The sequence below is a fragment of the Engystomops pustulosus genome, chromosome 5 (genome assembly GCF_040894005.1).
Source record: "Engystomops pustulosus chromosome 5, aEngPut4.maternal, whole genome shotgun sequence".
Classification (NCBI taxonomy): domain Eukaryota; kingdom Metazoa; phylum Chordata; class Amphibia; order Anura; family Leptodactylidae; genus Engystomops; species Engystomops pustulosus.
The window spans coordinates 4,013,165-4,034,102 of NC_092415.1; the positions used below are offsets into that span (position 1 = coordinate 4,013,165).

The 20,938-nt window shown below is 52.1% G+C and overlaps 1 protein-coding gene across 4 annotated transcripts; it reads right to left on the bottom strand.

Moving 5' to 3' along the window:
• Positions 1–309: 309 nt before the first annotated feature.
• On the bottom strand, positions 310–19,975 carry LOC140132365 (uncharacterized). Of its 4 annotated transcripts, none has more exons than XM_072151042.1 (10): positions 8,742–8,847; positions 8,054–8,201; positions 7,844–7,987; positions 7,661–7,769; positions 4,954–5,051; positions 4,655–4,877; positions 3,406–3,470; positions 3,263–3,328; positions 3,027–3,132; positions 310–2,441 (listed from the first exon to the last, which is right to left on the bottom strand). In XM_072151042.1, exons 2-10 carry the CDS (start codon positions 8,171–8,173, stop codon positions 1,324–1,326), a joined length of 2,049 nt encoding a protein of 682 aa, XP_072007143.1. In that variant the 5' UTR covers positions 8,174–8,201; positions 8,742–8,847; the 3' UTR covers positions 310–1,323. The 4 variants fall into 4 exon arrangements, with proteins under 4 accessions (XP_072007143.1, XP_072007141.1, XP_072007144.1 ...); XM_072151040.1 differs by having other exon boundaries at positions 311–2,441; positions 8,054–8,176; positions 8,742–8,854; XM_072151043.1 differs by having other exon boundaries at positions 312–2,441; positions 3,263–3,322; positions 8,054–8,176; positions 8,742–8,854.
• Positions 19,976–20,938: the final 963 nt, after the last annotated feature.

The following is a 20,938-nucleotide window of genomic DNA, read 5'->3' on the forward strand; positions in this document are numbered from 1 at the left end:
CAGGATGGATCCATGACACCACCACCACCAGCCTGACCTGCTGATACAAGGCAGGATGGATCCATGACACCACCACCACCAGCCTGAGCCGCTGATACAAGGCAGGATGGATCCATGACACCACCACCACCAGCCTGAGCCGCTGATACAAGGCAGGATGGATCCATGACACCACCACCAGCCTGAGCCGCTGATACAAGGCAGGATGGATCCATGACACCACCACCACCAGCCTGACCCGCTGATACAAGGCAGGATGGATCCATGACACCACCACCACCAGCCTGAGCCGCTGATACAAGGCAGGATGGATCCATGACACCACCACCACCAGCCTGACCCGCTGATACAAGGCAGGATGGATCCATGCTTTCATGTTGTTGATGCCAAATTCTGACCCTACCATCCGAATGTCGCAGCAGAAATCGAGACTCATCAGACCAGGCAACGTTTTCCCAATCTTCTACTGTCCAATTTCGATGAGTTTGCGCAAATTGTAGCCTCAGTTTCCTGTTCTTAGCTGAAAGGAGTGGCACCCGGTGTGGTCTTCTGCTGCTGTAGCCCATCTGCCTCAGAGTTGGACGTACTGTGCGTTCAGAGATGCTCTTCTGCCTACCTTGGTTGTAACGGGCGGCGATTTGAGTCACTGTTGCCTTTCTATCAGCTCGAACCAGTCTGTCCATTCTCCTCTGACCTCTGGCATCAACAAGGCATTTCCGCCCACAGAACTGCCGCTCACTGGATGTTTTTTCTTTTTCGGACCATTCTCTGTAAACCCTAGAGATGGTTGTGCGTGAAAATCCCAGTAGATCAGCAGTTTCTGAAATACTCAGACCAGCCCTTCTGGCACCAACAACCATGCCACGTTCACAGGCCACAAATCCCCTTTCTTCCCCATACTGATGCTCGGGAGAACTGCAGGAGATTGTCTTGACCATGTCTACATGCCTAAATGCACTGCCGCCATGTGATTGGCTGATTAGAAATTAAGTGTTAACGAGCAGTTGGACAGGTGTACCTAATAAAGCGGCCGGTGAGTGTATATACGGCCGATATACGTCCCCCATAGACGGCAATGAGTGCACAGCACCCAACGGGAGCGGTTCGATGCCGCATGTAGCACTCCGTACCCTGTAGATAGGACATGTCCTATCTTTCTCCAGCATAGGGCGACGGATTTGTACATACATTAGAGACCAGCAGACAGTAAGACCTCATCCACATTGTATTAGTATTTATAACACTGGGTGAAGGGAAGGAATAAGGAGCAATCCCTACATCTTCCAGAAACCTTCGCCTCCCACTCGCTGTCCTCCTTATCTATTATCCTCCTGTGTGGCTTCTCTCGTGTTTTATCTGACCTGACTTAGAAGTAAACCCCTTTCCACAAATGGAACATGAAAATGGCTTCTCTCCTGTGTGAGTTCTCTCATGCTTCACCAGGTCGGATTTGTTTGTGCAGCTTTTCCCGCATTCTGAGCACGAGTACGGCTTCTCGCCCGTGTGAATTCTTTCATGTTTTACAAGACTGGACTTATTGGTAAAGGATTTTTCACAGACGGAACAGGAAAATGGCTTCTCTCCTGTGTGAATTCTCTCGTGTATGATGAGGTTTGATTTACCTGTAAAGCACTTCCCACATTCTGAACATGAAAACAGCTTCTCCCCTGTGTGAACCCGATCATGTAAGACCAGGTTTGATTTGTCTATGAAACACTTCCCACACAGTAAACACGCAAATGGCTTCTCTCCTGTGTGAATTCTCCGATGTATAACAAGATGAGATTTCTGATAGAAACACTTCCCACATTCTAGGCATGGGAATGGCTTCTCCCCCGTGTGGCTTCTCTCGTGTCTGACGAGATGAGATTTCTGATAGAAACATTTCCCACACTCTAAACATGAAAACGGTTTCTCTCCTGTGTGAATTCTCTGATGTTTTCCAAGATTAGATTTTTTGGTAAAACACTTCCCGCACTCAGAACATGAATACGGCTTCTCTTTTGTGTGGCTTCTCTCATGTGTGTAGTGATTGAATTTATCTGTAAAACATTTTCCGCATTCTGAACACGGATACAGATTCTCCACTGTGTGAGTTCTCTGAAAGTTTTTTGTAAATGTTTTCTGGACAAAGCTGCTTCCGAATTGAATACTTGGATTTGGGGTTTCTTCTATGTGGCTTCTCTCATGGTCTGAATTCTGAATAAAACATTCCCAGCCTTGTGGCCGCGTGTGTGGCTTCTCCCCCGTGTGAATTCCTCTGTGAGGGCTTGTGGTGACAATCTGTGAGTGGTGCGGGGGATTCGTGGGATTATATGAAGGATTTGTGCTGTGGGGTCCTCCATGCACGGCTCCTGGAGGACGATCGGTCATCTCTTCATCTTCTACTTTATAGTTTTTAAAGAAAATTAAGTTTTCTGCTGAGATCTCAGCACAATTTACTGTAATGAATAAAGAGGATTGTGTTATTGGGGGTTTTTTACATATGAATATTCCATCAGGACAGAAATGGAGAAGTCGTCCCTTTAAGACCTAATTCCTGACCTGAAAGTCATTTCTCTCTATATAAAGCTTCATATACAGATTTTAGTTTGGCTGCAGTTTATTTCAGGGTTTGGAGGTGATTCACAAGGGACTCAGTTTTGTAGTAAAGTTTCTTCCGGAAGGATCTGCTTATGATTTCTATGAGCCGCCATATTGGGACATTCCAGCTACTACGTGTTTTTCTGCTCTAAACTTTCCTATAGCTTCTTTATCACAGGTGTCAGACTCACTGGACTCTAGTCACCTGGTTTCGTCTTTTTACCTTCTTTACCCTCAGAACCCAATGAGTCGTCCTCCAATCCTATGATTCGGACACAACAAACTCCTTCCTGTACTTCTTCCTTTGTAATATTGGCTGGAGGACCCCAATTACTAATATCTTGTCCTTCCTATCCCCAGCCCCTGCAGCCCTGAGTGTAATAGAAATCCCCTCCAAGGGGAAACCAAACCTTAACCTCTGACCTCCCATTTAATGCTGTTACCTCCTGTGGCGCCTCCTCCAGGACTCTCCTCCGCGTCTCTCATCCTCAGGTGGTCGCCCATCACCCGCTCTTCTTCTTCCAGCTTTATCTCAGTCCGGTCTTCTCTCTGATGTGACAGATGGAACAGTACATATACAGTACAATACAGCGGACACAAGGACCTTTACCATCATACATCAGGACCCTGGGCCCCTCACCCACCCATAAAGGTAAGGGACCAGGTCAGCGCCATCTACCTGAAGCGTCTCCATCTCTTCCGCTTCACCGATAACAACCACCTTTATATCCATCAGATTCTGCCCCTCCGGAGAAGAGAGAACAATTACTTTGTTGCAATAAGTTTCGGGTCACATGGCGTGGAGACGATAGCGCCCTCTACCTGGGGATTGGGAGCTTCCTCTGGACTGGGACATCTCCCTGGTGGAGGCCTCTTACTGGATCCATCTGTGGAGACACAAACACACGAGGTCTGGAGCTGCTCAAGTGTCTGAGCCAAAGGGCTAGTGACCATGAAAGGGTTAAATCCCGGCTGGCGCCATCCCTTCACCCACGGGCTTCACGCACGCACATGCTTGATCCATTCGCAATCTAAGGGGCTACACGTCCTATGAACACAACTTACTACACAGCTTCAGCCCATTCACCCGGATCTCATCCAGAGGAGGGTAAGGTCTAGTGATCGTGAGGATGTCACATGCCGAGGCCTTTCATAGGCTGCGGTGGGAGTTCCTGTGGAGGATGGGCCTGGGCCGCCGGATGTTTCCGGGCCTCATGGCGCACAGACCCCTTGTGCATCACAGATCGGACGAGCTTTTCCTTTCTGTCCCTTCTTGTGCCTATTGGCAATGGAAGAGCAATCCCCGACCTCTGCGGCCCCAGGCGTGGGGACAGAACATGGAAGCTTCCTCACACTTGGTCTTGGTGTATTTGGGGATTGTCCTCGGGCTCGGGGCCCCGGAGGCTGCGGATAAGGATTTAGGACGCCCCAGTCTCAACACACGGCTGTCCTGCTATATGGTGGAGCGTCAGGAGGGATAATCTGTAATGGATATGTTTCTGTGCCGGATGGTCTGCAGAGGTCGCTGTTATTGTTGTCTGGGGGTTGGGGGTCGTGGAGGTCACGTGGCTTCTTTTTTTACAGTTTTTGACCGACTGTCACTGCCCTAAGCGATACCAGAACATGGCTCCAGGGGGAACCCAACCTCAAGGAACCTGCGACTTCCCCTCTCATCCCAATTGTGAGGTTTCCTGCGCCAGGAAGGGTTTTCATGGACCATTAATTATTGTTTTTATAGACGCTCCCTGGGAGGCGCAGGACGTGAGTTGTGCACGGGAGGACGATCTGTGTCCCAGAATACGAGAACGAACTGAGACTCAGGTATGCGTTTCCCTTGAGGTACCAAAATATGCATTTGGCCTTGGGCTGAGATGGATCATAACTCCATAACTGATGTATTGGTCACACAATCCCATGGCAGGACTATGGAGCAGAGACCCTCTCCAGTCTATGGTGGGGCCTTCCGGAGAGTTCACTATATGTACGGCTAAGGCTAAGTGAGGGATACTAGGGATGCCCTGATGTGACCCCCCCCTCCTAGTGCATAAAAATTCCTACATTTCATCACTACCTGTGGTGCCTCCTGGTGGCCTCTCCTCCTGCTCCTCGGCGCCTCTCATACCCCGGCGGTTGCCCATCCCCCGCTCCTCCTCCTCGGCGCCTCTCATACCCCGGCGGTCGCCCATCCCCCGCTCCTCCTCTTCCTCCTCCTTTATATGGGTCCGGTCTTTATACTGAGGCGTCTCCGTCTCTTCCTCTCTGACAATCACCTTCATCTCCCGGAGATTCTCCCCCTAAACACAAGAGGAAAGATGGAGGAGAAGCTGCTGGATCCGGGTCTGCTCATAATACGGGGGATTATAGCGTCACCTGGAGAATCCCCGGGACATCGGGCGTCTCCCCTGGACCGTCCCGGGAATACGGAGGACTGGGACATCTCTGTGGTGGAGACCTGGTACCGGACCCATCTGTGGAGACACAAACACAAGAGACTGGACCAGAACCTGCTGTATGTCCAGATATCAGACACTTATCAGGGACTGGACCAGGACCTGCTGTATGTCCAGATATCAGACACTTATCAGGGACTGGACCAGGACCTGCTGTATGTCCAGATATCAGACACTTATCAGGGACTGGACCGGGACCTGCTGTATGTCCATATATCAGACACTTATCAGGGACTGGACCGGGACCTGCTGTATGTCCATATATCAGACACTTATCAGGGACTGGACCAGAACCTGCTGTACGTCCAGATATCAGACACTTATCAGAGACTGGACCAGGACCTGCTGTACGTCCAGATATCAGACACTTATCAGGGACTGGACCAGGACCTGCTGTATGTCCATATATCAGACACTTATCAGGGACTGGACCAGGACCTGCTGTATGTCCAGATATCAGACACTTATCAGGGACTGGACCCGGGACCTGCTGTATGTCCAGATATCAGACACTTATCAGGGACTGGACCGGGACCTGCTGTATGTCCATATATCAGACACTTATCAGGGACTGGACCCGGGACCTGCTGTATGTCCAGATATCAGACACTTATCAGAGACTGGACCGGAACCTGCTGTATGTCCATATATCAGACACTTATCAGGGACTGGACCAGGACCTGCTGTATGTCCAGATATCAGACACTTATCAGAGACTGGACCCGGGACCTGCTGTATGTCCAGATATCAGACACTTATCAGGGACTGGACCAGGACCTGCTGTATGTCCAGATATCAGACACTTATCAGGGACTGGACCCGGGACCTGCTGTATGTCCAGATATCAGACACTTATCAGAGACTGGACCGGAACCTGCTGTATGTCCATATATCAGACACTTATCAGGGACTGGACCAGGACCTGCTGTATGTCCAGATATCAGACACTTATCAGAGACTGGACCGGGACCTGCTGTATGTCCAGATATCAGACACTTATCAGGGACTGGACCGGGACCTGCTGTATGTCCAGATATCAGACACTTATCAGGGACTGGACCCAGGACCTGCTGTATGTCCAGATATCAGACACTTATCAGGGACTGGACCAGGACCTGCTGTATGTCCAGATATCAGACACTTATCAGGGACTGGACGGGGACCTGCTGTATGTCCATATATCAGACACTTATCAGGGACTGGACCAGGACCTGCTGTATGTCCATATATCAGACACTTATCAGGGACTGGACCAGGACCTGCTGTATGTCCAGATATCAGACACTTATCAGGGACTGGACCGGGACCTGCTGTACGTCCAGATATCAGACACTTATCAGGGACTGGACCGGAACCTGCTGTACGTCCATATATCAGACACTTATCAGGGACTGGACCCAGGACCTGCTGTATGTCCAGATATCAGACACTTATCAGGGACTGGACCAGGACCTGCTGTATGTCCATACATCAGACACTTATCAGGGACTGGACCAGAACCTGCTGTATGTCCAGATATCAGACACTTATCAGGGACTGGACCAGGACCTGCTGTATGTCCAGATATCAGACACTTATCAGAGACTGGACCAGGACCTGCTGTATGTCCATATATCAGACACTTATCAGGGACTGGACCAGGACCTGCTGTATGTCCAGATATCAGACACTTATCAGAGACTGGACCGGAACCTGCTGTATGTCCATATATCAGACACTTATCAGGGACTGGACCGGGACCTGCTGTATGTCCGTATATCAGACACTTATCAGGGACTGGACCGGGACCTGCTGTATGTCCAGATATCAGACACTTATCAGGGACTGGACCAGGACCTGCTGTATGTCCAGATATCAGACACTTATCAGGGACTGGACCGGGACCTGCTGTATGTCCAGATATCAGACACTTATCAGGGACTGGACCAGGACCTGCTGTATGTCCAGATATCAGACACTTATCAGGGACTGGACCAGGACCTGCTGTATGTCCAGAGATCAGACACTTATCAGGGACTGGACCGGAACCTGTTGTATGTCCATATATCAGACACTTATCAGGGACTGGACCGGGACCTGCTGTATGTCCATATATCAGACACTTATCAGGGACTGGACCAGGACCTGCTGTATGTCCAGATATCAGACACTTATCAGGGACTGGACCAGGACCTGCTGTATGTCCATATATCAGACACTTATCAGGGACTGGACCGGGACCTGCTGTATGTCCATATATCAGACAGTTATCAGGGACTGGACCGGGACCTGCTGTATGTCCATATATCAGACACTTATCAGGGACTGGACCAGGACCTGCTGTATGTCCAGATATCAGACACTTATCAGGGACTGGACCGGGACCTGCTGTATGTCCAGATATCAGACACTTATCAGGGACTGGACCAGGACCTGCTGTATGTCCAGATATCAGACACTTATCAGGAACTGGACCGGGACCTGCTGTATGTCCAGATATCAGACACTTATCAGGAACTGGACCGGGACCTGCTGTATGTCCGATCCTCCTGCCGTTGTACGTGGCCGCTCCTTCTGCTGGCGCTATCTCCAGGGGGACCGGTCCTGGGCTCTTCCCTGGTGGGGTGAGGGATACGGTGTATATGTACCTGGTGATGTGAGGGTCCGCGGGTCCTGGTACTGATCCGTGTGTCCTTCTATATACTCCCACTCCTCCATGGAGAAATAGACAGCGACGTCCTGACTCCTTATAGGAACCTGCCAGACACAATGACACAGTCACCCGGAGCCGCCATTACCGGATCATGTCCCAGCATTCCCTGCAGCGTCACCTCTCTGCTCAGCAGCTCCGTCATCTTCATGGTCAGTTCTAGGATCTTCTGCTCATGGATCAGGGAAGGGGGCGGCTCTGTCATGTGGCTCCGCCCTCCTGACTCCTGGGAGTCACATGACGTCTTCCTCACTAGTGTGTAATCCTGTGTATAGAGAGACATTATATACACAATGTAGCGCCACCTACAGGAGGGGCAGATAATAGTCACCTCTCCGCTCAGCAGCCGCAGGATCTCCAGGGTCAGCTCCAAGATTCTTCTGCTCATCTGCTCCGGGTCCATCCTCCGTCCCTCAGGAGATGAAGGGCCCCGCACACACAGGGGCCCCATCACCTGCAACACAGAGGGGCCCCGTCACCTGCAACACAGAGGGGCCACGTCACCTGCAACGCACAGAACCCGATATATGGAAACCGGACCAAATAGGAACCACAGTCATCCTGGTGCCGGACATGGGCCAGAGGTGTCCAGGACTCCCCATCCATCTCTATGGGAGGCGCAGCATCACCTCTCCCACCATAGGGGGCGCCCAAACCCCCAGAGGAGGGCCCAGCTATATGTGTAGCGTGTGGCCCCTGGTGATTTATACAGCACTGGGGGCCCCGCTATATGTGTCCTGAAAGATGTGGCCCCTGGAGTATTATACAGCACTGGGGGCCCCGCTATGTGTGTCCTGATAGATGTGGCCCCTGGAGTATTATACAGCACTGGGGGCCCCGCTATATGTGTCCTGATAGATGTGGCCCCTGGAGTATTATACAGCACTGGGGGCCCCGCTATATGTGTCCTTATAGATGTGGCCCCTGGAGTTTTTCTCATGTTGTGGATGTCCCCAGGTGACTGATACACTGCACCAAACACACATACAAGACACAGGACGCGTCTGCTGTAATCTCACCTCAGAATCATGGGAGCTGCTGCCGGCTGATAACAGAGAGAACTAGAGAGCGCAGACTGACAGGAGAGACAGCGAGCAGGACCTGTGGTGACGTCACTGTCATGTGATCAGTGCTGTGGGCGGGGCATCATGTGACATAATCCTGTACATAAAGCAGCCGGGGATGCTGGGAGTCGTAGTTCTCTCTCCATTTCCGGTGATTCACCCAGTCTTCACCCCCTGAACTATTCCCCCAGGGACAATGCTCTGCCTGCGGGACATCTCTGTGTGTGATTAGTGTTATACAAGGAGAGAATCCACTAATAATAATCTTTTTTTCTGTGGCGCCATCAGGTTCCGTAGCGTTGTACAGCTCAGTCCATGTCACGGTTTAGTGCTGAAGGAGCGCGATGCACGGAGGTCAGGGGTCAGAGGTTGTGGACCCATTGGGCCACCACGGACGATGACAAAAGCCGACACCTGGGACCGGAGTCTAAGTGCTTGCTGCGGCGTGGTACCATCAGATCTCTCCACAGGCGTGACTTGTCCGCGGTGGCGGCCAAGGCGAAGTACAGAATCGTGAGGCAGAGACGGAGTCGGGGACAGGCAGGAGGTCAGGACAGGCAGCACGGGATCAGAGTCGTGGACAGGCAGGAGGTCAGGACAGGCAGCACGGGATCAGAGTCGTGGACAGGCAGGAGGTCAGGACAGGCAGCACGGGATCAGAGTCATGGACAGGCAGGAGGTCAGGACAGGCAGCACGGGATCAGAGTCGTGGACAGGCAGGAGGTCAGGACAGGCAGCACGGGATCAGAGTCATGGACAGGCAGGAGGTCAGGACAGGCAGCACGGGATCAGAGTCATGGACAGGCAGGAGGTCAGGACAGGCAGCACGGGATCAGAGTCATGGACAGGCAGGAGGTCAGGACAGGCAGCACGGGATCAGAGTCATGGACAGGCAGGAGGTCAGGATAGGCAGCACGGGATCAGAGTCGTGGACAGGCAGGAGGTCAGGACAGGCAGCACGGGATCAGAGTCATGGACAGGCAGGAGGTCAGGATAGGCAGCACGGGATCAGAGTCGTGGACAGGCAGGAGGTCAGGACAGGCAGCACGGGATCAGAGTCATGGACAGGCAGGAGGTCAGGACAGGCAGCACGGGATCAGAGTCGTGGACAGGCAGGAGGTCAGGACAGGCAGCACGGGATCAGAGTCATGGACAGGCAGGAGGTCAGGACAGGCAGCACGGGATCAGAGTCATGGACAGGCAGGAGGTCAGGACAGGCAGCACAGGATCAGAGTCATGGACAGGCAGGAGGTCAGGACAGGCAGCACGGGATCAGAGTCATGGACAGGCAGGAGGTCAGGATAGGCAGCACGGGATCAGAGTCGTGGACAGGCAGGAGGTCAGGACAGGCAGCACGGGATCAGAGTCATGGACAGGCAGGAGGTCAGGATAGGCAGCACGGGATCAGAGTCGTGGACAGGCAGGAGGTCAGGACAGGCAGCACGGGATCAGAGTCGTGGACAGGCAGGAGGTCAGGACAGGCAGCACAGGATCAGAGTCATGGAACAGGTCGCATATTACGACTCTCAACAACTCTGATAGGTGAAGTTTCCACAATGGGGGGGGGGGGGGGATACATCTCAGTGTATTACAGGTTACTGATCACGAGGCGCTCACGGTCTGGTGGTCATGTGACCGAGGACATGCAGCATCCCAATATTCGGGACCACTATATGGATACAGCGAGATGTGTGATCCCCAGCAGGGGGCAGAATGGGACTAACACCTTGGGGTATAAAGTGATCCTCAACCACCTGGTGAGGCCCCACCTCCAGGCAGGGAACGCACAGCTCCGGACCCCCACAAACCTGCAGGACCCCCAAAGTGCAGCATTTACAAGCAACATGTGGAATCCTATGGAAAATCCTGTCCTGTTCCTGTCCTGCTCATATTTACAGTGAGACGTCACGTTGTAGAGAGAAGGGAAGCAAAGCGGCACTCACCGGGATAAAAGCGGAAAAACGTTATTGCGACAATAATCCCGGGGGGGGGGGGGGGTGCCACGGCTAGGCGACGGGCCATTTCGCGCACTAAGCGCTTTCTCAAGCCTCAGACAACGTTTTGTTGGATATCGGTTAGGACAGAACGTACACGCTCCACACCCTGGTCCTGAGGGATGCCGGGTACAGGCTCTCAGCATCGATCGAGGCCAAATTGTCATTTTCCTGCCACGTGCTGTCAGAAATGTGTTTGTGTCCTTCAAATATGAGGGAATGTCTTTCCATAGCGGGCGCAGGAGCCAATCAATGTATTTAGAAAGGGGTTCAGTCACCGACCCTATCCCCGCTACAATAGGGCGGCCTGGGGGGTTAGTCAGGGTCTTGTGGACCTTGGGGGGACAGTACCATGCTGGGTGTCTAGGTTTTCAGGGGAGAAGCCTCTCCGCTGTTCCCTGTGTGGGATTACGGTCTAGCCTATTATAAGTGATGCCGTCTCATAGCTCCTTGGATGTAATAAGCACGAGACATAAGCCTCACATTGCCGCCCTTGTCCGGGGGCCGCGTTGCTTTCCTACTCTCTATGGCAATCAGTGTGCACCCCGGGGGCGAGCGGGTCAGTGTATCGGGGAGATCGTGGAGCCGCGAGCGGTGGGAGTAATACTGGAGAACTGTTACACCTAAAGGCTGGTGTCGGTCATCTGTGCTCTTTGATCACTTAGACGTCACATTGTGTCTGGTGACCCCGGCAGACGACCTTTGCCCTGTGATGTCATAGCCATATAGGACACAGACAGAACATTGTCCCCTACAGGAAATGCACAAGGATCAGGTCTCCAAACTCAGCAACCAAACACAGAGAAGGGAAAAAGGGAAATTTATTAACATCTCCGATATCACAACATTTATACAATTATAGAGGATGATGGGAGTCATTGTACCACCATGCCCCTCCCTGTTCCATGATAGGAAATTCCCCTGTGCACAGATGCGGAGGATGGGAGTCATTGTGCCGCAAGTCCTATGATAGGTAGGAGATTCTCCTGTACACAGAGGCGGAGGATGGGAGTCATTGTACTGCCATGTCCTATGATAGGTAGGAGATTCTCCAGTACACAGAGGTGGAGGATGGGAGTCATTATGCTGCCATGTCCTATGATAGGTAGGAGATTCTCCTGTGCACAGATGCGGAGGATGGGAGTCATTGTGCTGCCATGTCCTATGATAGGTAGGAGATTCTCCAGTACACAGAGGTGGAGGATGGGAGTCATTATGCTGCCATGTCCTATGATAGGTAGGAGATTCTCCTGTGCACAGATGCGGAGGATGGGAGTCATTGTACTGCCATGTCCTATGATAGGTAGGAGATTCTCCAGTACACAGAGGTGGAGGATGGGAGTCATTATGCTGCCATGTCCTATGATAGGTAGGAGATTCTCCTGTGCACAGATGCGGAGGATGGGAGTCATTGTACTGCCATGTCCTATGATAGGTAGGAGATTCTCCAGTACACAGAGGTGGAGGATGGGAGTCATTATGCTGCCATGTCCTATGATAGGTAGGAGATTCTCCTGTACACAGATCCGGAGGATGGGAGTCATTGTGCTGCCATGTCCTATGATAGGTAGGAGATTCTCCTGTGCACAGATGCGGAGGATGGGAGTCATTGTACTGCCATGTCCTATGATAGGAAGGAGATTCTCCTGTACACAGATCCGGAGGATGGGAGTCATTGTGCTGCCATGTCCTATGATAGGTAGGAGATTCTCCTGTACACAGTGGCGGAGGATGGGAGTCATTGTGCTGCCATGTCCTATGATAGGTAGGAGATTCTCCTGTACACAGTGGCGGAGGATGGGAGTCATTGTGCTGCCATGTCCTATGATAGGTAGGAGATTCTCCTGTGCACAGATGCGGAGGATGGGAGTCGTTGTGCTGCCATGTCCTATGATAGGTAGGAGATTCTCCAGTACACAGAGGCGGAGGATGGGAGTCATTGTGCTGCCATGTCCTATGATAGGTAGGAGATTCTCCTGTACACAGAGGCGGAGGATGGGAGTCATTGTACTACCATGTCCTGTGATAGGTAGGAGATTCTCCTGTACACAGAGGCGGAGGATGGGAGTCATTGTGCTGCCATGTCCTATGATATGGAAGAAGATTCTCCAGTTCACAGAGGCGGAGGATGGGAGTCATTGTACTGCCATGTCCTATGATAGGTAGGAGATTCTCCTGTGCACAGAGGCGGAGGATGAGAGTCATTGTGCTGCCATGTCCTATGATAGGTAGGAGATTCCCCTGTACACAGAGGCGGAGGATGGGAGTCATTGTGCTGCCATGTCCTATGATAGGTAGGAGATTCCCCTGTACACAGAGGCGGAGGATGGGAGTCATTGTGCCGCATGTCACATCCATGTTCTGTGGACAGTGACATAACTTTGGGATCAGGTGTCATTTCCTTGGGTTCCAGGCCGTTATCTTTCCATTCATGGGCACAGATTTCCCACCACCAGATCCGACTGTGGCAGAAAAATCCGTGTGTAACAGATCCAGTTCAACTGCATCCCAAAAAAACCCCATGGGAACAAGTTTTCTCCCCCTTGTGAATTCTCTGAAATTTTCCTTACAAGACACTTTCCATACAAAGAAGTGGCTTCTCCCCTGTGTGAATTCTCTCATGTTTAACCAGATCGGATCTATAGGTGAAGCACTTTCCGCACTCAGGACATGAATGCGGCCGCTCTCCCGTGTGAATCTTTACATGTTTCGCTAGATCCGATTTATTGGAGAAGCATTTGCTACACACTGGGCACGGATAGGGCTTCTCCCCCGTGTGAATTCTCTCATGTATGACAAGTTTTGATTTACTGGTGAAACATTTCCCACATTCCGGACAGGAAAATAACTTCTCTCCCGTGTGAATTCTCTCATGTATCACGAGACTCGATTTATCGGCAAAGCATTTCCCACAAAGTAAACAAGAGAACGGTTTCTCTCCTGTGTGAATTCTCTGGTGTATAATAAGATAAGATTTCTGATAGAAACATTTCCCACATTCTGAACATGGAAAGGGTTTCTCCCCTGTGTGAATTCTCTGATGCATCGTAAGATGGGATTTCTGGTGAAAGCTTTTCCCACACTCAGAGCATGAAAACTGCTTCTCTCCCGTGTGGATTCTCTGATGTTTAACCAGGTTGGATTTTGTTGTAAAGCATTTCCTGCACTCGGTACACGAGTACGGCTTCTCTCCTGTGTGGCTTCTCTCATGTGTGACAAGATTGGATTTATCCGTAAAGCATTTCCCACATACAGCACACGGATATGGCTTCTCTCCTGTGTGAGTTCTCTGATGCTTAAGAAGAACCGTTTTCCAGGCGAAGCATCTCCCGCAATGAAGGCAGGAGTTCTGGTTCTCCCCCGTGTGGCTTCTCTCGTGTTGGTTAAGACCCGATTTACTGGTAAAGCATTTCCCACACTCTGCACAGGAGTATGGCTTCTCCCCCGTGTGAATTCTCCTGTGTGCGTCCAGACCTGAGCTTTTTGTGAAACGTTTTCCGCATTCTTCGCACTGAAAGTTTTTACCCCCCTTCTGTCCCACAATTGTGGTGACAATCTCCGAGTGGTCCAGAGGGGGCGCCTCGTCATCAGGGGAATAACAGGACGGATCCAGGATCTCTTCATCTTCTTCTTTATAACTTCTGACGATTTCCTCCGAGATCTCCCCACAATTATCTGGAAGAATTAAACAGATTATGTGATTTTTTTTACATCCCGATAAGTCCTGCAGACTCAAGAATCGGCTCTTAAATCCTGGAATGACTTATTCTAAATAGTTTTATGTTTCCTCTGACATGTGGGCGGGACTGTGTGTGGGGGAAGGAGACCCCTTTAAAAGTCTCCTGAGGGTCTGGGATTGCAGGACATGCAAGGGAGGAAAGCAGCGGAGAAGGTAAGCAGGTCAGAGGTCAGGGAGCGGTGGGAGGAGTCACCAGAAAGGACGGACACTTCCTCTACCTGCGGGATCCCCTTATGATGTCACTGATGCTCATTTGCATGAATGGTTTATATGTGACCCCGGAGCTGACATTCCCTTTAAGGAACCCGAGACCTTTTACTAATCCCCTCACTACCTGTGGTGCCTCCTGGTGGCCTCTCCATACCCCGGCGGTCGCCCATCCCCCGCTCCTCCTCCTCGGCGCCTCTCATACCCCGGCGGTCGCCCATCCCCCGCTCCTCCTCTTCCTCCTCCTTTATATGGGTCCGGTCTTTATACTGAGGCGTCTCCGTCTCTTCCTCTCTGACAATCACCTTCATCTCCCGGAGATTCTCCCCCTAAACACAAGAGGAAAGATGGAGGAGAAGCTGCTGGATCCGGGTCTGCTCATAATACGGGGGATTATAGCGTCACCTGGAGAATCCCCGGGACATCGGGCGTCTCCCCTGGACCGTCCCGGGAATACGGAGGACTGGGACATCTCTGTGGTGGAGACCTGGTACCGGACCCATCTGTGGAGACACAAACACAAGAGACTGGACCGGGACCTGCTGTACGTCCATATATCAGACACTTATCAGGGACTGGACCGGGACCTGCTGTATGTCCATATATCAGACACTTATCAGGGACTGGACCAGGACCTGCTGTATGTCCATATATCAGACACTTATCAGGGACTGGACCAGGACCTGCTGTATGTCCAGATATCAGACACTTATCAGGGACTGGACCGGGACCTGCTGTATGTCCAGATATCAGACACTTATCAGGGACTGGACCGGGACCTGCTGTATGTCCATATATCAGACACTTATCAGGGACTGGACCCGGGACCTGCTGTATGTCCATATATCAGACACTTATCAGGGACTGGACCGGGACCTGCTGTATGTCCATATATCAGACACTTATCAGGGACTGGACCAGGACCTGCTGTATGTCCATATATCAGACACTTATCAGGGACTGGACCGGGACCTGCTGTATGTCCAGATATCAGACACTTATCAGGGACTGGACCGGGACCTGCTGTATGTCCATATATCAGACACTTATCAGGGACTGGACCGGGACCTGCTGTATGTCCAGATATCAGACACTTATCAGGGACTGGACCGGGACCTGCTGTATGTCCATATATCAGACACTTATCAGGGACTGAACCAGGACCTGCTGTATGTCCAGATATCAGACACTTATCAGGGACTGGACCAGGACCTGCTGTATGTCCAGATATCAGACACTTATCAGGGACTGGACCCGGGACCTGCTGTATGTCCATATATCAGACACTTATCAGGGACTGGACCGGGACCTGCTGTATGTCCATATATCAGACACTTATCAGGGACTGGACCGGGACCTGCTGTATGTCCATATATCAGACACTTATCAGGGACTGGACCGGGACCTGCTGTATGTCCATATATCAGACACTTATCAGGGACTGGACCCGGGACCTGCTGTATGTCCATATATCAGACACTTATCAGGGACTGGACCGGGACCTGCTGTACGTCCATATATCAGACACTTATCAGGGACTGGACCAGGACCTGCTGTATGTCCAGATATCAGACACTTATCAGGGACTGGACCAGGACCTGCTGTATGTCCATATATCAGACACTTATCAGGGACTGGACCAGGACCTGCTGTATGTCCAGATATCAGACACTTATCAGGGACTGGATCTGGGACCTGCTGTATGTCCGATCCTCCTGCCGTTGTACGTGGCCGCTCCTTCTGCTGGCGCTATCTCCAGGGGGACCGGTCCTGGGCTCTTCCCTGGTGGGGTGAGGGATACGGTGTAAATGTACCTGGTGATGTAAGGGTCCGCGGGTCCTGGTACTGATCCGTGTGTCCTTCTATATACTCCCACTCCTCCATGGAGAAATAGACAGCGACGTCCTGACTCCTTATAGGAACCTGCCAGACACAATGACACAGTCACCCCGGAACCGCCATTACCGGATCATGTCCCAGCATTCCCTGCAGCGTCACCTCTCCGCTCAGCAGCTCCGTCATCTTCATGGTCAGTTCTAGGATCTTCTGCTCATGGATCAGGGAAGGGGGCGGCTCTGTCATGTGGCTCCGCCCTCCTGACTCCTGGGAGTCACATGACGTCTTCCTCACTAGTGTGTAATCCTGTGTATAGAGAGACATTATATACACAATGTAGCGCCACCTACAGGAGGGGCAGATAATAGTTACCTCTCCGCTCAGCAGCCGCAGGATCTCCAGGGTCAGCTCCAAGATTCTGCTGCTCATCTGCTCCGGGTCCATCCTCCGTCCCTCAGGAGAGGAAGGGCCCCGCACACACAGGGGCCCCATCACCTGCAACACAGAGGGGCCCCGTCACCTGCAACACAGAGGGGCCCCGTCACCTGCAACGCACACAAGGGGCCACGTCACCTGCAACGCACACAAGGGGCCACGTCACCTGCAACGCACACAAGGGGCCACGTCACCTGCAACGCACACAAGGGGCCACGTCACCTGCAACGCACACAAGGGGCCACGTCACCTGCAACGCACACAAGGGGCCACGTCACCTGCAACGCACACAGGGGCCACGTCACCTGCAACGCACAGTACCCGATATATGGAAACCGGACCAAACAGGAACCACAGTCATCCTGGTGCCGGACATGGGCCAGAGGTGTCCAGGACTCTCCATCCATCTCTATGGGAGGCGCAGCATCACCTCTCCCACCATAGGGGGCGCCCAAACCCCCAGCGGAGGGCCCCGCTATATGTGTAGCGTGTGGCCCCTGGTGTATTATACAGCACTGGGGCCCCGCTATATGTGTCCTGATAGATGTGGCCCCTGGTGTATTATACAGCACTGGGGGCCCCGCTATATGTGTCCTGATAGATGTGGCCCCTGGTTTATTATACAGCACTGGGGGCCCCGCTATATGTGTCCTGATAGATGTGGCCCCTGGTGTATTATACAGCACTGGGGGCCCCGCTATATGTGTCCTGATAGATGTGGCCCCTGGTGTATTATACAGCACTGGGGCCCCGCTATATGTGTCCTGATAGATGTGGCCCCTGGTGTATTATACAGCACTGGGGCCCCGCTATATGTGTCCTGATAGATGTGGCCCCTGGTTTATTATACAGCACTGGGGGCCCCGCTATATGTGTCCTTATAGATGTGGCCCCTGGTGTATTATACAGCACTGGGGCCCCGCTATATGTGTCCTGATAGATGTGGCCCCTGGTGTATTATACAGCACTGGAGCCCCGCTATATGTGTCCTGATAGATGTGGCCCCTGGTTTATTATACAGCACTGGGGGCCCCGCTATATGTGTCCTGATAGATGTGGCCCCTGGTGTATTATACAGCACTGGAGCCCCGCTATATGTGTCCTGATAGATGTGGCCCCTGGAGTATTATACAGCACTGGGGGCCCCGCTATATGTGTCCTGATAGATGTGGCCCCTGGTGTATTATACAGCACTGGGGCCCCGCTATATGTGTCCTGATAGATGTGGCCCCTGGTGTATTATACAGCACTGGGGGCCCCGCTATATGTGTCCTGATAGATGTGGCCCCTGGTGTATTATACAGCACTGGGGGCCCCGCTATATGTGTCTTGATAGATGTGGCCCCTGGTGTATTATACAGCACTGGGGCCCCGCTATATGTGTCCTGATAGATGTGGCCCCTGGTGTATTATACAGCACTGGGGGCCCCGCTATATGTGTCCTGATAGATGTGGCCCCTGGTGTATTATACAGCACTGGGGCCCCGCTATATGTGTCCTGATAGATGTGGCCCCTGGTTTATTATACAGCACTGGGGGCCCCGCTATATGTGTCCTGATAGATGTGGCCCCTGGAGTGATTCTCATGTTGAGGATGTCCCCAGGTGACTGATACACTGCACCAAACACACATACAAGACACAGGACGCGTCTGCTGTAATCTCACCTCAGAATCATGGGAGCTGCTGCCGGCTGATAACAGAGAGAACTAGAGAGCGCAGACTGACAGGAGAGACAGCGAGCAGGACCTGCGGTGACGTCACTGTCATGTGATCAGTGCTGAGGGCGGGGTAGAGGACCTGGGATGATGTCATCATCATGTGACATAATCCTGTACATAGAGCAGCCGGGGATGCTGGGAATCGTAGTTCTCTATCGTGGGTTGGGGAGGAGACCCCCGTGCTGAGCCTGCGCCCCCCTCCAGCAGCAGAGGGGGTTGTAGAGGTGAAGCCCCTGCAGTCTGGGGGTCCGGAGCTGCTGCTGAGCCTGCGCCCCCCTCCAGCAGCAGAGGGGGTTGTAGAGGTGAAGCCCCTGCAGTCTGGGGGTCCGGAGCTGCTGCTGAGCCTGCGCCCCCCTCCAGCAGCAGAGGGGGTTGTAGAGGTGAAGCCCCTGCAGTCTGGGGGTCCGGAGCTGCTGCTGTGACCCTGGGGACCCCGGTGCTGAGCCTGCGCCCCCCTCTAGCAGCAGAGGGGGTTGTAGAGGTGAAGCCCCTGCAGTCTGGGGGTCCGGAGCTGCTGCTGTGACCGCTGGGGACCCCGGTGCTGAGCCTGCGCCCCCCTCCAGCAGCAGAGGGGGTTGTAGAGGTGAAGCCACTGTAGTCGGAGGGGAAGGGCAGGAACTTATTTTGGGGCCAAAACGTTGTAGTCAAATATTCCAGGACTTGGAAACCCCCCAGGGTCCGCGGTGGGAAGAGAAGAACCTTCTGGGCCCGGCGTTACCAGCGCTGCTCCAGTATTTCTGGCACCCGGTCCCAGTGCGGCCGCTCTTATGGCGAGGGGGGAAGAGCTCAATCCTCCTCACTTCTCTTCCCCGGGCTCCAGGCGGCCGTGTGGATGTAGCCTCACCCCGAACAGGGAACAACACAGAAAGTAAAGATTCTGGGAAATGGCACTAATACCCCATGAGGAAACTCACCGGACTGAGCGGGACTGGTGACCCCCCCAGAATTTCTGGCCAGACACAAAGCCCCAAACTGGAAGCTCTGACCCAGAGCAGGACAAGTACCCCGTCCTCATGGAATATGGAAAAACCCCTTAAAACTCCTTTAGTTTAAAGGGTCGTCCACTTTCAGCAAATAATTGATATTAAAGTTATATAATTTTTCACTTTACTTTCTGGATCAATTCCTCACCATTTTCTAGATCTCTGCTTGCTGTCCTGCTATACAAATCTTCTATGTGTACTTCCCCTGGTTAGAAATCTGTCCCTGGTCATGTGATGTCACACAGGTGCACGGCTCATTATATTGCTGGTCATGTGATGTCACACAGGTGCACGGCTCATGATATTGCTGGTCATGTGATGTTACACAGGTGCACGGCTCATTATATTGCTGGTCATGTGATGTTACACAGGTGCACGGCTCATTATATTGCTGGTCATGTGATGTCACACAGGTGCACGGCTCATTATATTGCTGGTCATGTGATGTCACACAGGTGCACGGCTCATTATATTGCTGGTCATGTGATGTCACACAGGTGCACGGCTCGTTATATCCCAGGTCATGTGATGTCACACAGGTGCAGGAGCTGTTATTATCGCAGAGTAATGATGTAACAGCTCTTGCATGTCTATCACAAGACCATGGACAGATTGCTATACAGTGGTAAGAAGCTGAAACTTTCTACAGCAGGACAGCAAGCAGAGATCTAGAGAAGTGGGGAAGTAGCAGAAATAGCAGAGGAAATGGGGCTCAGTATAAATAATATAGTGTACGGGAACATTGTGCAACTTCTCCTTACATAAACGAGATCAGGAAATATCCCATCAAAATCCATCGTGATAAACCAGGGACATGACTCCTAGATCCAGGGACTGTCCTTCCTCCTACTATCAACTTTTATAATTATGCTAATGAGCCAGACTCTAGGGGTTTTGCCAGAGCCCCTCAGTGCTGTAGCTTCACAGGCTGTTACACTGTCTTGATGTAATCTCGCTGTAGCACAGGAAGTTTCTGCACACAGTGGGAGGGGGATAGTGGTGAGGGAGGGAGAAGCAATGCAATGCCCTGTAAAGCCGCATCACAGAGGGACCAGGGGAGCCCCTCAGGCTCATTAGCATAATGTTAAAAGTTGATTATAAAAGGAAGGAGACAATGGATAACAGATATAAGAAGATCCCACGGTGTCAGGTCTGGATCTACAAGTCGTGATATATTCAGTGGTAGCACCCATACAATGAGTACAGAGCACCCCCATTACGTGGCAGCACAGCGCCCT

What these genes read in the sequence shown, in the direction of transcription:
- LOC140132365 (XM_072151044.1), bottom strand. An exon ending in ATGTCCCGGGGATTCTCCAG is followed by an intron (nt 15,056 to 15,131) that starts GTGACGCTATAA and finishes TCTTGTGTTTAG; the next exon opens with GGGGAGAATCTCCGGGAGAT. An exon ending in AGGGGAGAAGCCACTTCTTT is followed by an intron (nt 2,088 to 13,366) that starts GTATGGAAAGTG and finishes GAACTCACACAG; the next exon opens with TGGAGAATCTGTATCCGTGT.